General features: G+C 37.1%; 1 protein-coding gene across 4 annotated transcripts in view; it reads right to left on the bottom strand.

The window, feature by feature from the left end:
• KIF5B (kinesin family member 5B) overlaps window positions 1-24,895 on the bottom strand; it is a 47,899-nt gene that overhangs the window by 21,743 nt on the left and 1,261 nt on the right. The window contains exons 2-13 of one of the 4 annotated variants that reach the window (XM_050805673.1): window positions 17,748-17,835; window positions 9,228-9,301; window positions 8,176-8,280; window positions 7,619-7,667; window positions 6,997-7,052; window positions 6,403-6,490; window positions 6,141-6,265; window positions 4,749-4,853; window positions 4,304-4,449; window positions 3,487-3,635; window positions 2,633-2,826; window positions 909-977 (exon numbers count right to left, since the gene is read on the bottom strand). In XM_050805673.1, coding sequence (XP_050661630.1) covers window positions 909-977; window positions 2,633-2,826; window positions 3,487-3,635; window positions 4,304-4,449; window positions 4,749-4,853; window positions 6,141-6,265; window positions 6,403-6,490; window positions 6,997-7,052; window positions 7,619-7,667; window positions 8,176-8,280; window positions 9,228-9,301; window positions 17,748-17,835 — 1,248 coding nt within the window. Of the gene's footprint in view, window positions 1-908; window positions 978-2,632; window positions 2,827-3,486; window positions 3,636-4,303; window positions 4,450-4,748; window positions 4,854-6,140; window positions 6,266-6,402; window positions 6,491-6,996; window positions 7,053-7,618; window positions 7,668-8,175; window positions 8,281-9,227; window positions 9,302-9,592; window positions 9,834-11,473; window positions 13,617-17,747; window positions 17,836-24,895 lie in introns of those variants that run through there. The other 3 variants (XM_050805676.1, XM_050805675.1, XM_050805677.1) reach the window with 3 other exon arrangements.

Here is a 24,895-nt window from a genome sequence, read left to right on the forward strand (position 1 = left end):
TAATCCCAGCACGTTGGGAGGCCGAGGTGGGCAGATCACGAGGTCAGGAGTTTGAGACCAGCCTGGCCAACATGGTGTAATCCCAGCTACTCGGGAGGCTGAGGCAGGAGAATCACTTGAACCCGGGAGGCGGAGGTTGCAGCGAGCCGAGATCACGCCACTGCACTCCAGCCTGGGGGACAAGAGTGAGACTTCATATCAAAAACAAAAACAAAACCTGGTATCAGCACAAAATCTGAACTGCAAGGACACCAAGAGACTGATTAGGAGAATACCACAATCATCCACATTAGTGGTTCTCCTGTAGGGATACCTGGAAATCTGTGGGAGTGTTAATAATAGGGTAGAATGCTAATGGCATTTAGGAGTAGGGACCAGGAATGCTTAATGTCCTATAATGCAAAGGACAGAAAAACATAAATTATCCAATGCAAAATGTCGATAGTGCCCCTTTGAGGAATAATGCACTTATAGTTGAAATACAAAATGCTATAGTTGAAAGATGATCTGACCAGGATTAAGTTCACCGACGGAGAGTATCTCCTTCTTACTGAAGCAGTCTTTGTCTTCACCCTACACACCACTCCCACAAAAAAATTTTAAAGGACTGCTTTTCAATTATCCCCCTGCTCTGCTAGGTGAGAAGGTAAAATGAGAATCCAAAGTAGGTGACAAGAAGAGAAAAGTCAAGAACCAGGATGAAAAAAACGATGGCAGAAATGAACAACAGATTTTATGTGGGTAGATACGACGAACGAGTAAAAACTCATTTTATCCATGTGACATTCTTATTCCCACAAAGAGAGTCATACCCAAAATTATACAACTACTAAAGACAAAATCAATGGGATTCAGAAACCAAAACTATAAAGCTTTTCTGGAAGCAATATAAAAGGTACTCAACTCACCTCTTCCTGATCCAACATTTGCGTCTTCAGTTTCTCTACCAGTTGACTCTGCTGGTTAATTTCTTCATCCTAGAATTTGAAGTATCCAGTTAACCAAGTAGTTAACAACCTGGTTCTAGTTGTTTCCCAATACAAGTTATAAGATTACTACTCCCCCACAAATATTCAAAACCATTTCTCCAAATTCAACATTGCTTATTTTAATGTCTTTTAAGAAAATGGCAAAACAAAAGGAATTTCTTTCAATTATCAATACTTATAATGGTCATGTACTTCGAATCTGCCATCTCTGCTTAAAACACATTAAAAATATCAGCTTAAAAAAATATTTTCAGCCGGGCGTGGTGGCTCACGCCTGTAATCCCAGCACTTTGGGAGGCTGAGGCAGATGGATCACCTGAGGTCAGAAGTTCAAGACCAGCCTGGTGAACACAGTGAAACCCTGTCTCTGCTAAATACACAAAAATTAGCTGGGCGTGGTGGCGGGCGCCTGTAATCCCAGCTACTCGGGAGACTGAGGCAGGAGAATGGCGTGAACCCGGGAGGCGGAGCTTGCAGTGAGCTGAGATTGTACCACTGCACTCCAGCCTGGGCAACAGCGTGAGACTCTGTCTCAAAAAAAAAAAAAAAAAAATTTTCTTCTAATTTTTTTTTTTTTTTGAGTCTTTCTCTGTCGCCCAGGCTGGAGTGCAATGGCCGGATCTCAGCTCACTGCAAGCTCGGCCTCCCGGGTTCACGCCATTCTCCTGCCTCAGCCTCCCAAGTAGTTGGGACTACAGGTGCCCGCCACCACGCCCCGCTAGTTTTTTGTACTTTTTTAGTAGAGACGGGGTTTCACCGTGTTAGCCAGGATGGTCTCGATCTCTTGACCTCGTGATCCGCCCATCTCGGCCTCCCAAAGTGCTGGGATTACAGGCTTCAGCCACCGCACCCAGCCTAATTTCTTTACTGCTCTTGTTCTTGCCTTCCATTCTTATGTTCTTAATTTGCTATTATTCATACTATTGACTTTACTTCCATATGCAAAGCAGGAAGATAGTATTTCCACTCTATTGTGTTTCCCTTAATCTCCTACATCATCTTTTATTGGAATCTTCAGAGCCCTGATTCTAACAGTTGGTATCACTAAGGCTCCCAATGACCCAATGCCAAGTTTTCATTAGAACAGGGGTCCCCCAGTCCCCAGGCCACAGAGCAGTACTGGAAGCCTGTTAGGACCCGGGACGCACAACAGGAGGTGAGCAGCAAGCATTGCCACTTAAGCTCCGCCTTCTGACAGAACAGCGGCATTAGAATATCATTAAGAGTGTGAACTCTATTACGAACTGTGCATGCAAGAGATCTAGGTTACAGGTTCCTTATGAGAATCTAATGCCTGATAATCCAAGGTGGAAGTTTCATCCCAAAACCATCTCCCCCACCCTGGTCCATGGAAAAATTGTCTTCCCTGAAACCAGTCCCTGGTGCCAATAAGGCTGGGGACTGCTGCCTTATAAAATTCTTTCAGCTTAAAAAGAGGGGGAAAAAAGATACACCCTCATACAGTTTCCACATAGAAATTATGACTTATTTTGTTAATAATTTTTACAAGATTAACAGAAATCAAGGAATATGTATAAAGATCCTAAGTGCCCACAGCACTAAAATATGAAAAATTAGAAAATAAAAACACTCATGTCAATAGTATCCTAATATAAAACAGACCTAAATCGGGAAATACCTACCTTGTCATCAAGCTGTTTGTATAATTTGGCAATTTCTTCTTCACACTTTCTTCTTTCAGCATCAGTAAAATTTCCCATAACTCCAATTGTGGTTGCTGGTTTATCATTGGTAATAGCAGTATCTTTATCTACTGTGAAAGCTTCCAAATTGGCTTTCTCTTTGTCAAACTGTTCATCAATAGGCACCGTCTCCCCTAAAATATGATAAAGTGGTTAATAAGAAACGACATGTCTAAAACTAATTTCAATTTCATTCCTTTAAAAAATTTTTTTTTTTTTTTTTTGGAGACGGAGTCTCAATCTGTCACCCTGGCTGGAGTACAGTGGGGCAATCTAGGCTCACTGCAACCTCTGCCTCCAGGGTTCAACCAATTCTATTGCCTCAGACTTCTCATTAGCTGGGATTACAGCTGCCCAGCACCATGCCAGGCTAATTTTGGTATTTTCAGTTCAGATGGGGTTTCACCATGTTGGCCAGGCTGGTCTCTAACTCCTGACCTCAGGTGACCTGCCCACCTCGGCTTCCCAAAGTGCTGGGATTACAGGCGTAAGCCACTGCACTCAGCGTCGTTCTTTTAAACTTTTTATTCTCTGATTGTGTTATTTTCAAATAATCTGTCTTCAAGTTCAGATGCTTTCTTCTGGTCAATTAATTCTACTACTGATGGTCTCTACTGCATTTTGCTCATTTTATTTTTCAGCTCCAGGATTTCTATTAGATTTTAAATAATTATTTCGATGTCTATTAAATTTCTTGATCTAGTCACTTACTGATTTTGCTGAACTATTTCTACGTTTCTATGCTCTAAATCTGTATTTAACAAACTTAAGATGACAAATTCTTAAGTTATTACCATTACGCCATCTGTTGAGTTCATTTTCAAGCCACTGAATGGTGTTCCGCAGGATCTTATTTTTTTCTTTTTCTTTTTCATACTTCTTTTTCCACTGTTCTGCAGTTAATTCCACATTGACACAAACTGTGTTCTTAATTGTTTTGGCCCTAAGAGATGTAATTGGAGGAAAAAAGGGATGAGACTGAAATTATTTTTAATTTTATCTATATGGAATATATGTATATATGGCTAAGAAATTTATTCTTGTCCAATAATCTCTTAGACTAAATACTAAAAGACACAACCTATGAGGTTATTTACAACCCAACTAAATTTGAGTCTGCTCCAAAATCCGTCAATAGCTTAAAAAAAAAATCACTAAAAATAAAAGACAAAGACCTATATTTTTCCAATTTGTTTGCAAGGCTGAATTAAGAAATTACTGTTGAAAGTCAAAGACGGAATCATCATTACTGATTTTCCTAATCATCTCATATAGATGTTAACCTGTCATGCATGTCTACAGGCCTAACACAGGATTATGTTTGCCAGGCTTTTACATCATTATTTGAGTCAAATGCTTATTTTCTTTAATACCAAATTACAGCTTGTCACATAAATTTGACTAAAATTACATCTCACTTTAATGTGTACTAAAACTTAAACCAAGCAGTATCAAAAACAGGCCCATCTTGTATTATCTGTCATCAATTCAAATTGAGTGTGTCTAGCACAAAACAATATGTACAGGTTGGAGTAACAGCTCACATTTTCCTACATTTTATAAACAAAAGGTCTATCTACATTTAGGTTTTGTACTTTCTTAACAACAAACCTTTGGCCAAATAAGAGTGTAGATTTTGTTTCAGATTCATTGTATGATGATGGAGAGCAGCAAATTACAATAGTGGTTCTACAGTTGCCACCTAATGAATCTTGAAGGATTCTTGTCATTTTACTATCTCGATATGGAACATATGTCTGCATACAAAAACAAAGAAAGAAAACAAGACCAGTGGGTTTCTGTACAATAAAATGTTATAAAAATATGCTACTTTAAATAAATTAAAAGGTTATTTCAGTTAACTATTTGATATTAAAATGTGAACTAGGATATACATACAATATTATAAACTCCCAAAAGACAACTAACTTACACATACTGATTCAAACACAGTGAATCTCTCTCTCTCCCTCTCTAACACCCATGCACACATATACACCTATATTTAAATAATGCCCCGTAAGGTAACAGGGAGATAGAAGACATGTATACTCACACTACCCTCAGCCAAAGCAGAAATGACATTTCCAAGAGCAGAAAGTGACTTGTTGATGTTTTTAGCTTCATCCAGCACAGCACCTTCAGCTCCAGTTTTACTAACCTATACATAAGATTTCAAAAGAACGGAACAAAATTACAAAAATTTTCTTTAAATTTTCTAAAATTTTCAGAGGTCATCAACAACCAGTAAAAAAGAAAAAAGAACATGAAAAGCTTCATGATCTTATTTGCCAAGCATTTACTCTTAGGTACCACCATTTCTTGAGTACTACTCTTAAGAGTTTGATTAGAGAGACATCAAATTTTATCTGTAGTTTGTAGGTACTCTTGAAAATAACCACTTTAAATGTAAATTTGTAGTTCATTAATCTTAGTCCCCTTTGCTACATTAGAAAAGAGGAAACTTCTAAAACTGGCTAATGCATAATGTTGATGTTGTAACTATTAGAAAACAGAGACTGAGTTTAAACTCATTATATAAGCAAACCTGCTTCTTCTAAAAAAAATAAAATAAAATAAAGTATCTAAATATCTATGTTGTGTGGCTTTTTTTTTTTTTTTTTGAGACTGAGTCTAACTCTGTCACCCAGGCTGGAGTACAGTGGCTCAATTCCGGCTTACTGCAACCTCCGCCTCCTGGGTTCAAGCAATTCTCCTGCCTCAGCCTGCCCAGTAGCTGGGATTACAGGCTTGTGCCACCACGCCCAGCTAGTATCTATGTTAAAGATAGGTCAGACCAATAAATTAGCAATGTTGGCTGAAGAAACAACTTAGGAGAATTCTCAACATTAGATAATCTTTGAAAGATGTGTATAAGACTTCACAACAGAACAGAACAGATGTATCATTCTAAGCAGAAGAAACAAAATTAGCACAACAGCAAAAATGGTCACAGAGGTCCCTATTATAACATTCAAACTTAATTTGATACAGACAAGAATCAGACTGTATAGAATTGTAATAATGAAACAATCATCCAAAGGAAAGAAGCAAGTCCAACCAAACCAGAAAAGACTAATGGACAGTTACCAGTTTTAACAGGGACCCCGCTGGCCAATATGGATAAAATACATATCAAAAATTAGAAAAGGGATACCTAATAAAGTTTATAACAACATACACCGAACAAGTTCTCACCAGGAACACATCTTAAGTCACAGAAACTATTTGTGAGTTGAACTAGACTATGGTCAAACAACAGTAACTTGGAACTGATTATTCAGTTGATGTCATCATAAAGCAATGGTATCAGCAGTTACAAATCTCAGGTTACCAAATCCAATTTGGTAAGTTTTCAAGATGCAACAACGAATCCTGCATAACTCCCAATTCAAACTAAAGTTTACAAAGATGCTTAAATATTTATAAAAATACATGAAGACTTTACCTTTTCACTACCAGCTAAATCAACCAGATAAAGTTTTCCACTGAGCTTTTGTTCCGTTTGTGTGTTCTCTTGTTTTACATTAATAAGAAATATACTGTGACTCCTAGAGCTATGTTCATTCATATCTGCAAGGAAATTACACAAATATAAATAAACATGATTTCCTCTTAACAATTTCCCTAAAGCAATCTTATAATTAATCACCTGGATAAGGATATTTTAAGCTGGTTTTAAATCCTAACCGGTGTTATTTTCTACTTACTTGTAACTGCTACATGTCTGTTGGATTTTCCTTCATCTATGGTATCCATAACTTCATCTGGACTACATACAAAACGCTCTGTGCACCCCTGTGAAATAATTTTTAAAAATACATTAATGTCTGGCCAACATAGTGAAACCCTGTCTCTAATAAAAATATAAAAATTAGCCAGGCGCAGTGGGAGATGCCTGCAATCCTAGCTACTTGGGAGCCTGAGGCAGAAGAATTGCTTGAGCCTGGGAGGTGGAGGTTGCAGTGAGCCACTGCACTCCAGCCTGAGCAACACAGTGAGACTCTGTATAATAAATAAATAAATAAGGCGGGTGGATCAGGAGATCAGAAGTTTGAGACCAGTCTGGCAAACATGGTGAAATCCCGTCTCTACAAAAAATACAAAAATTAGCTGGGCGTGGTGGCACACGCCTGTAATCTCAGCTACTCAAGAGGCAGAGGCAGGAGAATTGCTTGAACCTGGAAGGCAGAGGTTGCAGTGAGCCAAGATTGCACCACTGCACTCCAGCCTGGGAGACAGAGTGAGACTGTCTCAAAAAAAAAGTATTACAGGGTTTTTCTAGACAACTGTACTATAAATACCTTTACATAGGGAACTCGGTTTTTGTCTTCATGAACTGAAAGGTTGGTCTTTGAAACTGAAAAAGAAAAATAAATATTAGCAACATTCTCCTAAAACTAACACTGGATGTGAAATAATTCAATTGATAGGCTTCTCTGAGCAGCCTAACAGCAATAGTTGAACTCTAAAAAAAGTGCTAAAACATTGCTCTAAAGCAGACCTTATAGACACAGTAGGAGATCTAAATAGAAACCAATGTAACAATACAGAATTTTAGGACCACTCCAACCTATACCACCCACATTTTATAAACAAGAACGTTAACCGGGAGTGGTTCAATGATTTGCCTAAGGACAACGTATCTAATTGAGAGCTGACAGAATACTAGAACTCAGGGCTCAGATTATGTAACTCCCAGTCCAGTGCTCTAATTACTACTTAAGAAGTACCCATAAACATCGCTTTAAACAAGTTATTCTATTTAGAGGTATTCAACTAAAACTTTAGAAGAAAAAAAAATTCTATTTCCAATAACTTAAGACAGTTTCATACAGGTTACAAAGAAATAGTCTCATATCTACTATTAAAAAGGAATTAACAGATGCTACTTAAAACTGATTAACTAGCAAGAATTTAACTTACCATCTAATAGGTCCCTTATCTTATCCAAATATATTTCAAAATATGAAACCTAAAGGGCAAATTTAAAAAAACATCAATCAACTAAAATTATATAATAACTTACTCACATATTGAGGTCTGAGTGCTAGGCACTGTTTAGACTAGGAGAACAGTTATCAACATACCAGCCATAGTTCACATTCTAATGGGAAGACATAAATTAACCAAATTAGCTTAGTTATTTAAGCAGTCTTCTCACTGGACATAATTCACATTATCTTCATCTAAAACGAATTAGAATAGTTTCGTGTAGTAGAAACTTTCAAGTTCTGCAGTAAAGCAACCTCCTTTATTTTATGGAGGAGGCTAAAGACTAAATCATTTAAGTTAGTTAACATTCCTGTTCATCTAATGGCAGATGAACAAGAATCCAAGTTTACTAACCTGAATGATCTTTCAACTATGCCTTTCCATAAAAATAATTTTTAAAATTACTTTAAAGAAACTAGCATTTACTATTTTTTAAGAACAGTATTCTTGCTGTAAAATAAAATACAAACTTTCCTCAAGGAATTTACCTTAATATGAAATTCCAAATTTTCATCCATGGAGTAAATATAATTAAAAATATCTTGCACTATTCTTGGAATAATTCCCATGCCTTCTGGATCATGAAGTTTACCCTAAACAAAAAACAAAACTAGACTTCTTAGACAAATTATAAAATATGAAGTAAAAACAAAGAGTTTCAATCTACAACTTATAGTCAAGAAAGGATGGGAACTGTATTTTGTGGAAACGGCTCTGTAAATACCTAAAAAATCCAATTCAACTATTACACATACACATAGTACTGTACATCAACCACATGGGTCACCAACAGATCTTAACACTTCATTTAATCACTAGATTTAGATTATCCATGCTTGTAAAATGTTCATTGTAAAATGAACATAATAAAAAAGATTTTAGTTTCTTTCCATAATTCTACATTGCTCCTTCTACTTCAAGGCAAATTCATGCAAATACTAGGATGTCCTTGTTCTCTATAATATGAAAATCAGTAATATGAATCACACTAAAAGCAGTCATTTACTTAATATAGTAGTCAAATAAATGATAAAAACAGATGCTCTTTAGCAGTGGCAGAAAATCACAGGCTGTTTTCTAGAAGCAAAGCTATAATGAGTCCCCATCTATTATTAACAGCAGCACTGATAATTATGGCAACATTCTTATCAGAGAAGAGTAAGAGGTATTTTGAGGAAGGAGGAGCCAAGGAGAACAGGAAAAAGTTATTTATACTAAATAGAATCAACAACACATAAGCATTCAAAATTTCCCATATAACAGGGTGATAGAAAATTCTTGTCTAAAATGTTCATTATTTTATGGTTATGCTAACTGATAAAACAATCTCAAATATAACCTCAAATACAGGTATCCCTTACTATTTAAACTCAGGAACTGATTAGATTCCAACAATGATGTTACATGCATATTATCTGTATGAGAAAAGGCAATAAAGAGTAAATTAAAATGTTTATGCATGGTGAAACAGTATCACAAATAATGAATGAATGCTGTATGTATTGCAAACTACATCTAAGCACAGATTATAAAATGTTACCTCCATTGTGTGCGTCTTCCCAGAGGATGTCTGTCCATATGCAAATATTGTTCCATTATATCCTTCAAGTACATCTATGAGAAAATAAGAGACTTTATAATTCAGGGGATTTTCTTCCTTAAGAAAGATTCATAAGAAATTACTTAAACTACAAGATGATAGGGTGGAGAAAAGGTTAAAAAAGAAATTACTTAAAGAATGTTACAGGGAAATGTCAGATGTTTATTCTCAGTGAGGTATAAAAGACCCTAAAAGACACACACACACACACACACACACACGTGCACACACCCTCTTCCTAATCCTTGCATACTAAATTCTGTAAAATAAAATATTTGTGGGAGTGGCTGGGTGCAGTAACTCACTCCTGTAATCCCAGCACTTTGGGAGGCCAAGGCAGGCGGATCACGAGGTCAAGAGTTCAAGCCTGGTCAGCATGGTGAAACCCCGTCTCTACTAAAAATACAAAAAAATTAGCTGGGCTTGGTGGCGCGCACCTGTTGTCCCAGCTACTTGGGAGGCTGAGGCAGGAGAATTGCTTGAATCAGGCAGGCGGAGGTTGCAGTGAGCCAAGATTGTGCCACTGCACTCCAGTCTGGGTGACAGAGTGAGACGCCATCTCAAAAAAAAAAAAAAAAAAAAAAAAAAATTAGCTGGATGTGATGGTACATGCCTGTAATTTTAGCAACTCGAGAGACTAAGGCACAAGAATCACTTGAACCCAGGAGAAGGAGGTTGCAGTGAGCTGAGATGGAGCCACTGCACTCCAGCCTGGGTGACAGAGTGAGACTCTCTCAAAAAAACTACCAAAATTATTTGTGGAAAGAGTGGCAAGAAAGATTCAGATTTTCTTTCTGCTAATATGAAAGACTCCATCAAAGTTTAGTACACAAAGGATTTATAAAGACATTAAAGGAAATATATAACATATATATGTTATAAAAATATATATGTTGTGTGTGTGTGTGTTATACATATATGTTATAAATATATAACAATAGTAAATTTCTTAGTGATGATCCATCTAAGCAATTTTTCTGGACCCAGACTGCTTTCTGTGGTCAATTAAGAAACAAATTTTAAATTCCATTGCTTATAATAAAGAATCTCTTCTATCAGCATGTATCTCAAATGTCATTACTATACATTCCAAAGCTTTATGTGATCAAAAAGAAAAATGTCTTCTGTCAATTTACATACAGATGAGATTTTAGAAACGAGACTAATTGATGGTTAATTAGTAGCTAATCCTCACAAACCCCTACCTTCCTCTTTACCCTACCCACGAAGTATAACACTCAGTCCTACCTCAAAATCAATTACCAAGAAGTTCCTATGAAAAATCAAAATCAATTACCAAGAAGTTTCTATGGAAAAAAAAGTTATGAGACAGGGTCTCCCATCTGTTCAGAGTGCCATGGCACAGTAAATAGCTCACTGGTCACTGCAGCCTCGACCTTCTGGGTGTAGTAAGCTGCCTGCTTCAGCTTCAAGTAGCCAGGACTAGAGAGGCACATGCCACCATGCCTGGTTAATTCTAAAAAACTTTTTGTAGAGACAGGGTCTTGCTATGTTGCCCAGGCTGGTCTCAAACTCCTGGGCTCAAACAACCCTCCTGCCTCAAGCCTCACAAAGTGCTGGGATTACAGGCCTAAGTAAGCCCCTGCACCTGACCCTCCTATGAATTTTTTTTTCAATTTTTTTCTAGCTTCTGACATTAACGTTTAAATATATTCCTTTATTAGGTCAAAGGGGGGAAAAAGGCAATCTTTTGATTTCTGGCTTTCGAGGATTTTGTTTTTTGTTTTTGATAACAAGAAAAGTACTATGAAATTACATTCTATTCTAGAGGAAGTCAAAATAAAAAGAGAAGCCTCTGTTGGAAACAGCATATAACAGTGAAAAGTAAACCAGTAAGCAAGCCAATCCTTGTTTTTATTATTTTTAAAAGAAAAAAAAACCCCAACATTGGGCACAACTAACTAGATAATAGATTTCCTACAGAAACATTTATTAACGAGAAAAAAGACATCATTACTTACTTCCCTGAGAAGATTTTAAGAGACTCCAAACATTTGAAACTTTCCTTCAAAATCTTTTCATTTTTCAGAAGGAAAGCAAAATTATTTCATGTATCACATTCACTTCTTCCTCGAAACCAATTCCACAACCCACCCCCAAAATATCTGAGTAAAAGTCTCATCCTATGTGTTCTTACAGTATCTGCATTTAATCATAATACTTACCAATGAGTATTCTGTCAATTTACTTGTTTGCTTTACTCACCAGCCTGTCAACTCCTCAAGGTCAGGACTGTGTTTAACTCCTAACACAGTGCCTGGTACTCCAGAGGAACTCAAATGCTTGCTGAATATTTATTACCATCATCAATGTACAGCATCTTTCTAAAGCCTCCCTCACCCTTTTTAATATACTTTTGTCATTCCTATGAGAAACAGAGGTGGACAACTCTCAATAAGTATTACTTCTTTCATACTTTATCAACAGAAAAAACATATTTAGCTAGTGAGATAACAGCTAAATATTTAGCTAGTGAGATCACGTTTTAGAAAAGTTGCTTTATCTCTCTGAACTTCAGCCGCTCCAACAAAATGACTACTTAGGGAAAAGCTCTGAGAATTAGAAGTCATCATATGAAGTTACTATTAACATCTGAGAGCTTACAATGAGTCAGGTTCTAACCATTTTTTATGTATTATTATATTTAATCATCACAAAACCCCCTGCACTGTACTATTTGCTTTTTGCTTTTGAGACATTCTTGCTCCGTCACCCAGGCTGGAGTGCAGTGGCGCAATCTCGGCTTACTGCAACCTCTGCCTCCCAGGTTCAAGCAATTCTCCTGCCTCAGTCTCGCAAATATCTAGGATTACAGGCGTGTGCTACCACGCCCAGCTAATTTTTGTATTTTTTGTAGAGACGGGGCTTCACCATGTTGGCCAGGCTGGTCTTCAACTCCTGACCTCAGGAGATCCACCTGCCTCGGCCTCCCAAAGTGCTAGGATTACAGGTGTGAGCCACCACACCTGGCCTGCACTGTACCATTATTGATGAGATGAGAAAACTGAGACACAGAGAGGTTCAATAAACTTGACTGTAACTCCACAGCTAGTAAGATGAAGTTGAGATGCAAATGCAAATAGACTTGGCTCCAGAGACCTGCTCTTAACCACTGTACTATATATTCAAGGAGCAGAGGAACCAAAATAAACACAAGGCAGGCTACATCTGGAAAAACCAAAGGTGAATACAGTGGCAGTGAGTTCATGTCAGGAAGCCATGGTGGAAAAAACAGGAAATCTACAAAGACCTGATGAGATGCTTATCATATAGTGGGCACTGAATAAATAACTACTTAACACAAGGGAAACAAATCACTCGGATTTGGAATTCAAGAGAATACAAGTGGATAAATCTTATTCAAAAGAAACAATTGTATCTAACAAATCTACAAATAGGGAATGGTAACAGCCCTACATATAATCAAATTATAAACTTGTCCAGACAATTATGAGCGAGTGCAATCTCAATGAACTTGTCAGGGACCCAGAGAGTACTATCTGCTTTCAGGTCATTACTGGCAACTTGCTCATCAAATCTCTATCTCAAAAGAAATTCCAGCTGGCCCATCATTCTGCTGATCTTTGCCTACCAACAATTTCTAACCATGGCTTCCCATCCAATCTGTTTAACAATGATTGTCCCAAGTAAAACCTACCATGTATTTAATTGCTTTCCTGTCCTCACACCTCCCTAGGTACCTACCCCTACGCCATCCTTCTCCTTAAATACATGTATTACTGGTAACCCTGCCACATTCATATCCTTCTCCAGGACAAGTCCCACCAGCTACTACACACAGTCTCTGTCTCCAAAATGGTACAGAGCACTTGGGTGAAGATAAAAGGAAATCATGGCCAGGTGATACTGACATAAATTACAAAGGTTGCATAGAAGAAGAAAGAGATTATGATAGAAACCTTGCCTTCTAACACTTGCTGGAAGTCTAATTTTGTACAGTAGAAATAGTTGAGACTATGAGTTTATCCCAAATACAACCATGACTGATTGAATTAATAATTTCCTCTAAGAAGACAGAGGACACATGCCGAGCATGGTGGCTCACGCCTGTGATCCCAGCACTTTGGGAGGCCAAGGTGGGCAGATCACCTGAGGTTGGCAGTTCAAGACCGGCCTGACCAACATGGAGAAACCCTGTCTCTACTAACACCACAAAAATTAGCAGGACGTGGTGGCGCATGTCTGTAATCCCAGCTACTCAGGAGACTGAGGCATGAGAATCGCTTGAACCCAGGAGGCAGAGGTTGCAGTGAGCCGAGATCGTGCCATTGCAGTCCAGCCTGGGCAACAAGAGCAAAACTCCATCTCAATTAAAAAAAAAAAAAAAAAGGAAGACGACGACGACAGAGGCCACAATTAGCAGTTGATACCCGTTTTGTGTTTAACAACTCCTAGTACCTATTTTGCAGAAAAAAAAAATGAGATTTGGAAAGGTTAGGTAACTTGCCAAAAGTCACACAGCAAGAAAGTGGCATAGCCTGGAATTCAATCTAGGACTGTCTGATTCCTAAGATTATACTCTTACCATATTACAGAGAAGGGAACTATTATCCTGAACACAGTTCCAAACAGTAAAGCAAGATGAAGAAGGGACTGAAATTTTGAGAAAAGAAGAGAAATTTCAGGAAGCTAACGATTTCACCTTAGAACTGCAAATAGTAATAAAGCAGAACAAAAGTAATAGATGCATATATCCTAAATGTTAGGACAACAGACTTCATCTTCTTCTTTTCCTAAAGGTTAGGTACCACTTAAAAAACAATAGATTTTGAAAAACTCTGAGTATGAGCCTATTATTAAGAGATTATGTAACTAAGGATGTACGAGAGAGAGAGAGAACTCATCAGAACAGCATGAGAAAGATAAAAGTCCAGGATAAGTAACTCTTAGAAAACCAAAACAAAATAAAAACTAAGGCCCTAAGAAGAACTTTTAAAGTCATATTCAGAAAAAAAAATGAATGAATGAATGAATGAACCTGCGCTGCTTAGGAAAGACCATAAAATATTAACTGATGATATTATAATGGAGGTATTTCTGTTTACTACCATCTTCCACAAATATGATCCTCAAAACAGAACAACAGAATAAACGGTGTTGAGAGAGACTTTAAGGTTGATGTGGATAGTATGATAGCAAAAGAATGGCTTCAAATGAACCCAAGTTTCTAGTTACTAAGGAGGATTACATTCCAAGGATAAAAATCTCACAGCTACTGTAGATTAGTTTTAAAACCCAAAGAGAACAAAGGTAATAGAAGACACAAATGTTACATACATTTTCAAAATGCAAAAAGCAATAGATTATGAAATAAGTATACCAAAATTTCATTAAGTAAAGACTATGGTTGAACTAACCTCATTTCCTGTTTGGATATGGTTATTCAATTGGTACTTTGGGCATATACTAGACTCATGCACCAACGCTTGATAAAAGGATTCAAGTTTTTCATCATCTTCTTGTGAGTATGTTGACAAATTAAGGACTAGCCAACTGTATAGGTAAGAGGCTCTGAGGTCGGCTGAATACCCAAACAGTGTGATTTAAATAACTGTCAACAATCTTATTCATTTTAGAAGATTAAGCTAGGGACCATGGCCCATTAAGCACTTTATAAATGATTTAGAATCATATTTTTCAAACTTCAATGCCTTTGACACTTTAATAGACTTATCAAATGTGCTGACAGCCAACTTACTAGATCCCCCCCGGTAAGATAATTATAAAAATAAAACTCAAAATATGATTAAGAGCTAAAATGAACAAAATGGAATCTGCGCCTTAAAGGTTTGCTCTCCAAAGTGCAAGTATGGGGTGGGGTTTAAAGTAGGCAGCAAGAGATATAAAAAAGACCTGTATATTCAAATTGCCCATGAATTCATGAATCAGTAACTTTCTATTAGTTAGAAAGCTAATGTAATCTTAAACTGTACTGATGAGACAGAAGTATGTCTCAATCAAAGAAATTGTGTTCTACGACAGATCCCTCTGGAAAACCACATGATGCCTACAACATGATGACCCTGTTCCTCTTTGCTGCAGTCATTTACACAATTACAAGTGTTAATTCCCCTTCATTTTACAAAGATTTCAGTACCCAGTTCACTCCCTCTCACCAATACCATTACTGCTGTAATACAACAGTATTGGTGGTTTCAAAGTCTGTAGCAGATAATCCCACTAAAATACCCTGGCCTCTCAGCTCCTCAACCAAATTTTCTGCAATCTTATTCTTTCATTTTTATTTTAAAAACAGAGATGAGGTCTCGCTGTTGCCCAGGCTGGTCTCAAACTCCTGGCCTCAAGCAATCCTCCCACCTCAGCCTCCCAAAGTGCTGGAATTGTAAGTGTGACCTACCATGTCTGGCCTTATCCTTTCTTTACTACCTCAGAAGCCAACTCCATGACAACTCCTTTACCTTTTCATTACTAACTGCATTGCTTCCATAATCTCAATTTCAAGTACAGATAATACTCAACTTACAATGGGGCTACTTTCTGAAAAATGTATTGTAAGTTGAAAATACCTTAAGCTGAAAATGCATCAAACACATGTAACCTACCAAACACCATGGTTTAGCACAGCCTACTTTAAAAGTGCTCATAGGCCGGGCGCGGTGGCTCAAGCCTATAATCTCAGCACTTTGGGAGGCCGAGACGGGCAGATCACGAGGTCAGGAGATCGAGATCATCCTGGCTAACACGGTGAAACCCTGTCTCTACTAAAAAAAAATACAAAAAGTAGCCAGGCGAGGTGGCGGGCGCCTGTAGTCCCAGCTACTCGGGAGGCTGAGGCAGGAGAATGGCGTGAACCCAGGAGGCGGAGCTTGCAGTGAGCCCAGATTGCACCACTGCACTCCAGCCCGGGCGACAGAGCGAGATTCCATCTCAAAAAAAAAATAAAAATAAAAAAAAAATAAAAGTGCTCATAACACGTACATTGACCTACAATTCGGCAAAACCATCTAACACAAAGCCTATTTTATAATAAAGTGTCAAATAGTTCATATAATTTATTGAATACTATACTGAAAGTGAAAAACAGAATGGTTGTACAGGTACTAGAAATATTGTTTCTAATGAATGTGTATTGCTTTTCCACCATCATAAAGTCAAACAATTTTAAGTTGTTCTAAGTCAGGGACTGTCTGTATTCACCTTCTATTACTCCATCCAGTACCCTGATTCCAACAAATCTTTGACCCCACTGAGATCTACAACCCACTAATGTAACCACCTTTTTTCACTGCCCTTCAGCCTCCCTCATATCCTTATGCCTGTAACTTAACCACCTTAGATCCCATGGTCCACCATTATAATCACTCCTTTGACTATTTCTTCAATTCTCTTGTCCCCCACTTCCCTCTTTTGTACTCAATTAGCAAAACTCCAAATGGGCAAAAATTCAACTCTTTCAGCAGCTAACCTCACGTGGGCCCTTAATACTGCCTGGCAATACTCACACTGCCTGAATCCATCCATTTCATGCCTTTTCCTAGAACTTCTTCCCCCTTCCTCATCTCCATGATGACTCTCCTCCCTGTATTAGACAATATGGAATTGATACAATGAGTACATCCACATTTTCCCTCCCTTACATCTATAGACCTTCTATAACTCCACTTTATCTCCTGCTACTAGGATGAACATCTGTGCTCCTATGCTATCCTAATCCATCTACTTTTATACTGAATCTCAACTCCTCAAATGTGGTGAATGCCACAACACAGATTTTGCCTCAATCTAAGAAGCAGTTTTTAACAACTACAGCTGTAAAAAAATGAAATAAATCATATCACAAAGTAATAGTCATCCCTTTGATTAAACAGATTTCTACAGTAACTGGAAGTAACTCCAGATAAACAATGAGTACTCTCTAAGCTTTAAAATTCAATGGTTTTAGAAAACGTAAAATTATACATATCCTTGTATAAGTTACAGTATTAACTGGAATGCACATACTTTTCTCACCCTTGGCAACCCTTGTTAAATTCCTCAAGGGATATAGGTAAGTCTTTGGGGAAGGAATAATAATGGAATGGAAGAATGATAGACTGCCATTTTCCACTACTTTTTAGAAATGTGCTAGCCATTTTGTTTTCATTCTCATGCTGTTCTCTTTCTAGAACTGCCACCTTGGAAATTCTCCCAGGAATATCTAATAGAAATGCATCTCTCAAGAATAAGTGTGTAACATAGTTCTCATAATACCCTTAATTAGGTACTGTACATAATCACGGAATTTCAGCAATAGAATACTTACTAATTGTATTTGACCTTTTTATTATTTAAACAACTTTCTTCTGCAATTAACTTAGAAGGAGCATTAAAATGAAAAAGAGAAAGTTGAGTAAGTAGAAAATATCACAAACTTATCTACTTATTGCTGAGACAACTCAGCAGGTTAAATATATTTACCTTTAACAATCTTCTTTGCACAATCATTATACACTTGCTCTTGGGATGTGCTTGACTGGAACACCCGATCAAATGCATAAGGCTTGGACTGAAAAACAAAAAAGTGTTTCAACTATACAAATTAAAGGTGAAGGAACCTTTCTAACCTTTACAGATGCCATCATATATTTAATCTTCAAAATAGTATACCTAGTATGCATAATTTAATATCATTGAATCTTTGAAGTGGAAAGGATCTTAGGCATCACCATATACAAACCCATTAGAATAAACTCCAGGAAAACATGAATGGTCTTTAGTCTTTGCTGCAATCCCAGGGCCCAGTAATCACAATTGTAATTCCCGGTAAATTATAATTAGCACTACTATGGCAGCCAAATATTGCTGAGTGATTTTTATTTTTTTAAATACCTATTTAAAGACAGGGTCTCGGTTCTGTCACCCAGGCTGGAGTGCAGTGGCACAATCACTGCTTATTGCCGCCTCAACCTTCTGAGCTCAAGAAATTCTCCCACCTTAGCCTCCTGAGCAGCTGGGACTAGAGGCATGTGCCACCATGCTATGTTGCCCAGGCTAGTCTTGAACTTTTAGGCTCAAGAGATCCTCCTGTCTCAGCCTCCCCAAGTGCTGGGATTACAGGTGTGAAACACCATGCCTGTCCTGCAACAGCTTTTCAACCATTCTTTCATTTAACAAATACTTATGGAATGTGAGATGACATGCTAGAATGATAACCAAGACAGATTCCCTCTGTGCTTTAGTGGAGCATAAGTAATAGTGGGGCAAATATTAAACAATTAAGTGATCAGAATTCTGACTCATACAATTGAGTGCTATGAAAGCGCAACGAGAGCATATAGGAGGAGAACCTAAGTCTACGGGAAAGCAGAATATCAGGGAAACACGCTTGGAGAAAGAATATTTAAGAATGGAAGAATAAGCAGCAACTAATTTATCATCACTCTTTCCAGTATTACTCATGAAGGATGAAAAAGGTTTCGTGTAGAAAAGTAGTCTAGGCATTGGGAGGATGCTTAAAAGATCCTAAGGCAGAAAGAATAGTATAGAATGCAAGAAACCAAGGGAAGTTGTTAAGTTGAAGTACAAGGAGCAAGAATCAAATGCAAATATCAAAACAGTTAAAAAGACATCATCTTATTCTGAAAACAGCTCTGATCTTCCAGGCCCCAAAAATGATATTGGGGACTCCATGGACCACTGTTGGAGAACCACTTATATAGTCTGAGGAGACAGAGGTATTGAAAAAAAAAATCAGTAGTGTCCATGTAAGTCCAAAAAAAAATTTTTTTTCAAGGAGGGAGTGATTATGTCAAACATAGTTGTGAGGCTAAGACAAAACTAAAAAGTACTCAATGACAAAGGTCAGATTGGAATGGATTGAAAAAGAATGGGAGGTAACCAAGTGGAGCAGAAAATCTGCTATATGTCTAAGAAAGTTTTTTTTTTGTTTTTTTGTTTTAAAAACTTGTAAGACCTGAGGAACTTTAAATGCTTGCAGGAACAATTTAATAATCTAGGAGAAAGAATAGGTATCCGAAAACAAGAGGTAAGGGGTTCTATGTATTTGCAAGTATCTGCCTGCTCTCTAGTTTCTTCTAAAGGAAAGAAAGGAAGCTGGTCCCTAAAACACAAAACAATCATGACCCCAGAAAAAGCCCTCAACATTAGAAAACACTTTCTAGGTCTTAGCTGAAAAAGACCTACTACACTCCACATCCCCACCTCAAAGTCTGAAATAAAAGTAACAATGAACCAGACACTCCTAAAGCTGTTCCCAATTCCCCTTTCCCTTGCTACCTCCCAATAGGCTGGAAAGCCAAATACCTGCTAGCTTAGTCTCCCTGCAACTAGTAGTCACATGACCAAGCTCTGAATAATACGAAGTGGTAGTCTGTTTGAGGTCTCTGAGAAGGGTGTTGTTATCCTGATAAAAAGGACCATCTCAGCTGAAACTGCCCTTTCTCCTTCCTGGAATGAATGCCTGGAGCTGTAGTATCCATCTTGCAAATACGACAAATAGAATGATGAAAAGCAACAGCTAAGGATGACAAAGTATAACAGAGTGAGGAATCATGAAGGACCTATATTCAGGCTTTCTGTTATGTGAGAAAAACATCCTCTTATTATTTAGGCCACTATTAGCTGTTGGTTTTCCCTCTAAAGCTGAAAGCATTACTGACAGATATAATAAGCTGATCTCACTTTGGCATCAATTTAAAATAGGCATCAATGTCTGATTATTCTTTAGTTATGACATATGTGAACGTATCCTTTTCTTAGATGCTACTGAAACAAATAACATTCAATTCTACAGGTGTGGCTAAAAGAAATCTATTATTTTACTGCTGACACATGATATATTCATGGTGAACAATTCTGAAAACAAATGTTAAGTACAATCAAAGTAACAAACACCACCCAGAAATGAACCATACTAATAGTTTTTCTACGCAAAAATAATTTTCCCTCCTCATTTATTCAGCAGACATTCATTTAGTGACTATAAAGATATGAGATACCGTAGATGAGTAACACAATTTTAGAAATAATTAGCACAGACTGTAGCGTTCAAAGAGTAATAGAGGATAAGGCCAGGCAAAAACCTGAATACTAAGTTAAGCTGTATACTTGGATCTAATGTAAGTGATCTAGTGATGTCAGCTGAATTTTATATATATCTACATATATACATATGCGCGCACGCATACACACACACATATATATTTTTTTAAAACAGTCTCACTCTGTTGCCCAGGCTGGAGTGCAGTGACGCCATCTTAGTTCACTGCAATCTCTGTTTCCTGGGTTCAAGTAATTCTCGTGCCTCAGTCTCTTGAGTAGCTGGGACCACAGGCACGTGCCACCACACCTGGCTAATTTTTGTATTTTTAGTAGAGATGAGGTTTTGCCATGTTGGTCAGAATGGTCTCAAACTGACCTCCAGTGATCCACCTGCCTCAGCCTCCCAAAGTGCTGGGATTACAGGCATGACCCACCATGCCTGGCCTCAATGTTTACATCAATAGAAAATAGTGCTACTAAACCATTTACCAAGAGATATGCCAGACAATAATGTAAACAGCTTCAAAATAGTAAACAGTTTTAGTAGTAAAGCCTGCCTCAAAAGTACTTTTTGAAGCTGCTTGCTCTTGTTACCAACTCAAAGCAAATATACAAACTACCATTACAACCTTACTAAAATAATATAAATGGCAACTGTTAAAAGGTAACACACAAACATAAAAATAATTGAGACTGGAGTGATTATCTTTCTAAAAGTTATTGTTCAATAAAAATTAACTCAAGTGCTTAGCATTAAGTTGACAAAACAGTCTTCTTATCTTGACTGCAAATCCAAATTATGATTTTGTAATACTAAGTAAGGCAAATGTTTTAATTAAAGATCTAGCCATAAATTAATGACTGACTCTGGCTTCCTGGAATGAAAATTGACTTTGTGATACATAAAGATTATTTCTAATGGTCTATAATTAAGGCATATCTCTATTTTTCAAATAGATTAAACAAAGAAAAACTCATCTGGACATCTGTATTTTTCAAACCTGGTTTCAGCCTCGAAATTTACATTATGTAACTTTTAATCCCATGCATCTTCAAAGATCCTTGAAGTTTCAGATTTCAATTTTACTAATAACTCCAAGTCACAAGATGCATTCACATCTGACTGACGCTTTAAGGGGACAAATCAAAAAGGAGTAAATTGATCTCGACTGCATACCTTAGGTTTCTTAAGGGAAGTGATTCCTGTTTTGAGTATGCACCAACCAGGCTGAACACCAAATTTGGTTATGAAGGACACCCTTCTGGCAGGGATATATCTTTCTCTGGAATTCTGAATAGCTGATTATTTCAGATCACTTGGGAGTGTATTATATTAGATTTTCCTTAGACACTATAGTGGGCTAACATTCCACAACTGTAAAGGTATGTGATGATGGTTCCTTCCCTCCTCCCTTTCATTTTTCCCTCTTAAGGTAATCAAGAAGGTCCAAACACCAAATCATTCACTTGAAAAGGGAGAATCTTGTTTTCCTTTAGGCAAGGAACTGGGCAAGATTAACTAATTAGTTTTATTCTCTTCTAATTTCTCTGAACTACCACAACTTGTTTTTGGAAGCCTTCACGGTGTACCATATAAGGAATAATGATTTGTAAAGATACTTAATGATGCAAATAACCATATTCTACTTTCATGGTTCATAAACAGGTGTAATTTTTTATTGATTTTTCTTCCTGGCATTTTTAGCAAGCTCCTAATTTTTTCTATCATTTTTTTTTCTGGTGTTTTCAGCAAGCTCATTTCAAAGACATAAACTGTTTCCCTTGTCCTTGTTTTGCAGGTAACAAGTTCTCTAATTTAAAGCAAATAGTTTATATCACTTATAGACTTTCGTAAAATAATTCATTTCTATCAATGTTACATTTATAACACTTCACCAAGCACTTAATTAAAAATAAATTCTGTATTAAAGGCTGTACAGCATACAGAGAAACACTATGAAATTGAAAGATTTGCCTGCCATGGTGTCCTATTAAAATCACTGATTACATGAGTAGCAGGAAAAAAGTTTAGACAAAGTATTAAAAACTGAAGTTAGAAGAAAAATCAGAATCCTTAAAAATTACTTTCTCCATGAGCACTGATTATGCTTCTAACATCATAAACTATTCTTTCAATTTTGATCTAAATAGAAGATTGTGTACAAAATGTTCTTAAATCATGTTTTAAAGAATTGAGTTTTAAATGCTGCATTGCAGCAATTCTCTCCTAAACTGTTCATTATGAATCAGGATTAGAAACCAGTAAAATGAAAAAAATAAACCGAGAAGATTTTACCCAGAGATTTTCTAATTCCGCTCCTCCTGGCTGCTCTTATAACCATTTACAAAATGAAGTAATTCATTTAAAAAACTGAACAAAAATATGAGACTTCAGTAATTAATGTCGTTACTATAGGCAAGAAACTATTTCTGAAAACAATGAACCAAAACATGTTGCCTTTCATTTTTTAAAGCTGTTATTTAGTTGTAATGTATTTTTGCTTACACTTAAAACAAACAAACAAACAAACAAAAACAGGCCAGGCACAGTGGCCCACACCTGTGATCCCAGCACTTTGGGAGGCCGAGGCACGTGGATCACCTGAGGTCAGGAGTTCTAGACCACCCTGGCCAACATGGTGAAACCCATCTCTGCTAAAAATACAAAAATTAGCTGGGCGTGGTGGCGCGTGCCTGTAATCCCAGCTAATCAGGCAGCTGAAGCAGTAGAGTCGCTTGAACTTGGGAGGCGGAGGTTGCAGTGTGCTGACATCACCCCACTGCACTCCAGCCTGGGCAACAAGAGCAAAACTCAACTCAAAAAAATCTCAAAAAAAAAATCAACCAACCAAAAAACAACTAAAATGCTTATCAGTTTACCTAAAGGTTAACTGTTCATTATGGATTCACAAACCAACAACCTATACATTTATTCCTAATATTACCATTTATATAGAGTACTGAAATTTTGAAACAGAACTTATAAGCAACTTTTTCCCAATGGAAACCTAGAATAAATGTATGTTTCCTTTATTCATTTTCCTTTAGTTCTTTCTTCATAGTTTATGTCATATCTGGGCCTCATCAAAGGTTACCTTCTAATCTTAATACATTTTATGAATCCTAAATTTTAGCATTCCAACAAAAAGAATCATAGTGATAACTACAGATCTGTGTAAACACAAAATCTGAAGAAATAAGACATTCTTAAGACAAGTGTAAAAGGAAAAATAGGTTTGTTATGTGCCAACCACTGCTGAAGCTGAGTACTGTAAATTACAAAAACTCTTAAGAAACTAATGGCCTCAAGTGTGACAACTAATCTAGGCCTTGCAAGCCTCCAGACTATATGTAAAATATACCATCCTAAAGGAAAAGGATTACTGCGCTTAACTACTTCTACTCCGCCTCTGCCAACCTATGATGTCATTTACACAAGAGGTTTTCTTGTGCACTTGTTAACAAAGAACTGGCCTGACAATCTTTACACAGTAATAGTTGGCAGTTGTTAGTGGCCTAATGACTTGTTTGCCAAAGGCCTACCAAGGAGCTAAGACATTCATTTTTCGGAGCTGAACTTTGGAGACACTTTCACATCAAAACCCTAAAGAACTTTAGTCTGTCTTCAGTGTCAATGCTTTCAATCATCCTTGTCCCATCTCCTGTGACCTCTGCCCTATTTCCAAATTAAATAGCCCCATACAATTATTAACTACAGAATGACATTAGAGGAAAAATTAACATATTAAAATTTCATACTACGGTAACAATGTAGAAAGTTAGTTCTACTACATAGCATTGCCAAGAAAGATCAACATAATTTAGTCACAGTTCACTGTTTCGTATGCCATACTTTACAATTAATTTTTAATCTCCTTCAACTAGGAGTGCTATTTTCTCAGACCTTTCAATGCCAGAGATCAGACCTTAAAACACCCTCACATTCTGGTCTCAAATGATCACTCAACTCTAGTTATGTTTTACATTACAAAAAAACAGTATCTCACTATTCTTGGGATTACCAAAGATCAATTTTCTTCAAGATAGACCTTAATTGCAGAAGTGTGAATCTAATACTGGTCAATTTTTATCTTTTTTATAAGCTTGTTTTTATAATACTTTGTCTGATATAAAAACAAAAAGCTGATACTTTTTCCTAGGCTGTTATCCCATAAAACCTAGCAAGAGTGCGATTTGTCTTTCGGAGCACTTATCTGACTCAACCAAAGTCGGCTAGGTCTGCTAGATTAAACAAAATTGATCATTCCGATTTATTTAAAAAAAAAAAAAAAAAAAAAAGCTCAACTATTTCTTTCTACAATCATCCATTTACCATTTGTAATTGTTAACATGAAAAGTCATTCACCACTCAAAAAGTGGTGGGTGGGCTGGGCGTGGTGGCTCAAGCCTGTAATCCCAGCACTTTGGGAGGCCGAGACGGGTGGATCACGAGGTCAAGAGATCGAGACCATCCTGGCTAACACGGTGAAACCCCATCTCTACTAAAAAATACAAAAAACTAGCCAGGCGAGGTGGCGGGCGCCTGTAGTCCCAGCTACTCGGGA

This window comes from Macaca thibetana, chromosome 9, assembly GCF_024542745.1.
Source record: "Macaca thibetana thibetana isolate TM-01 chromosome 9, ASM2454274v1, whole genome shotgun sequence".
Classification (NCBI taxonomy): domain Eukaryota; kingdom Metazoa; phylum Chordata; class Mammalia; order Primates; family Cercopithecidae; genus Macaca; species Macaca thibetana.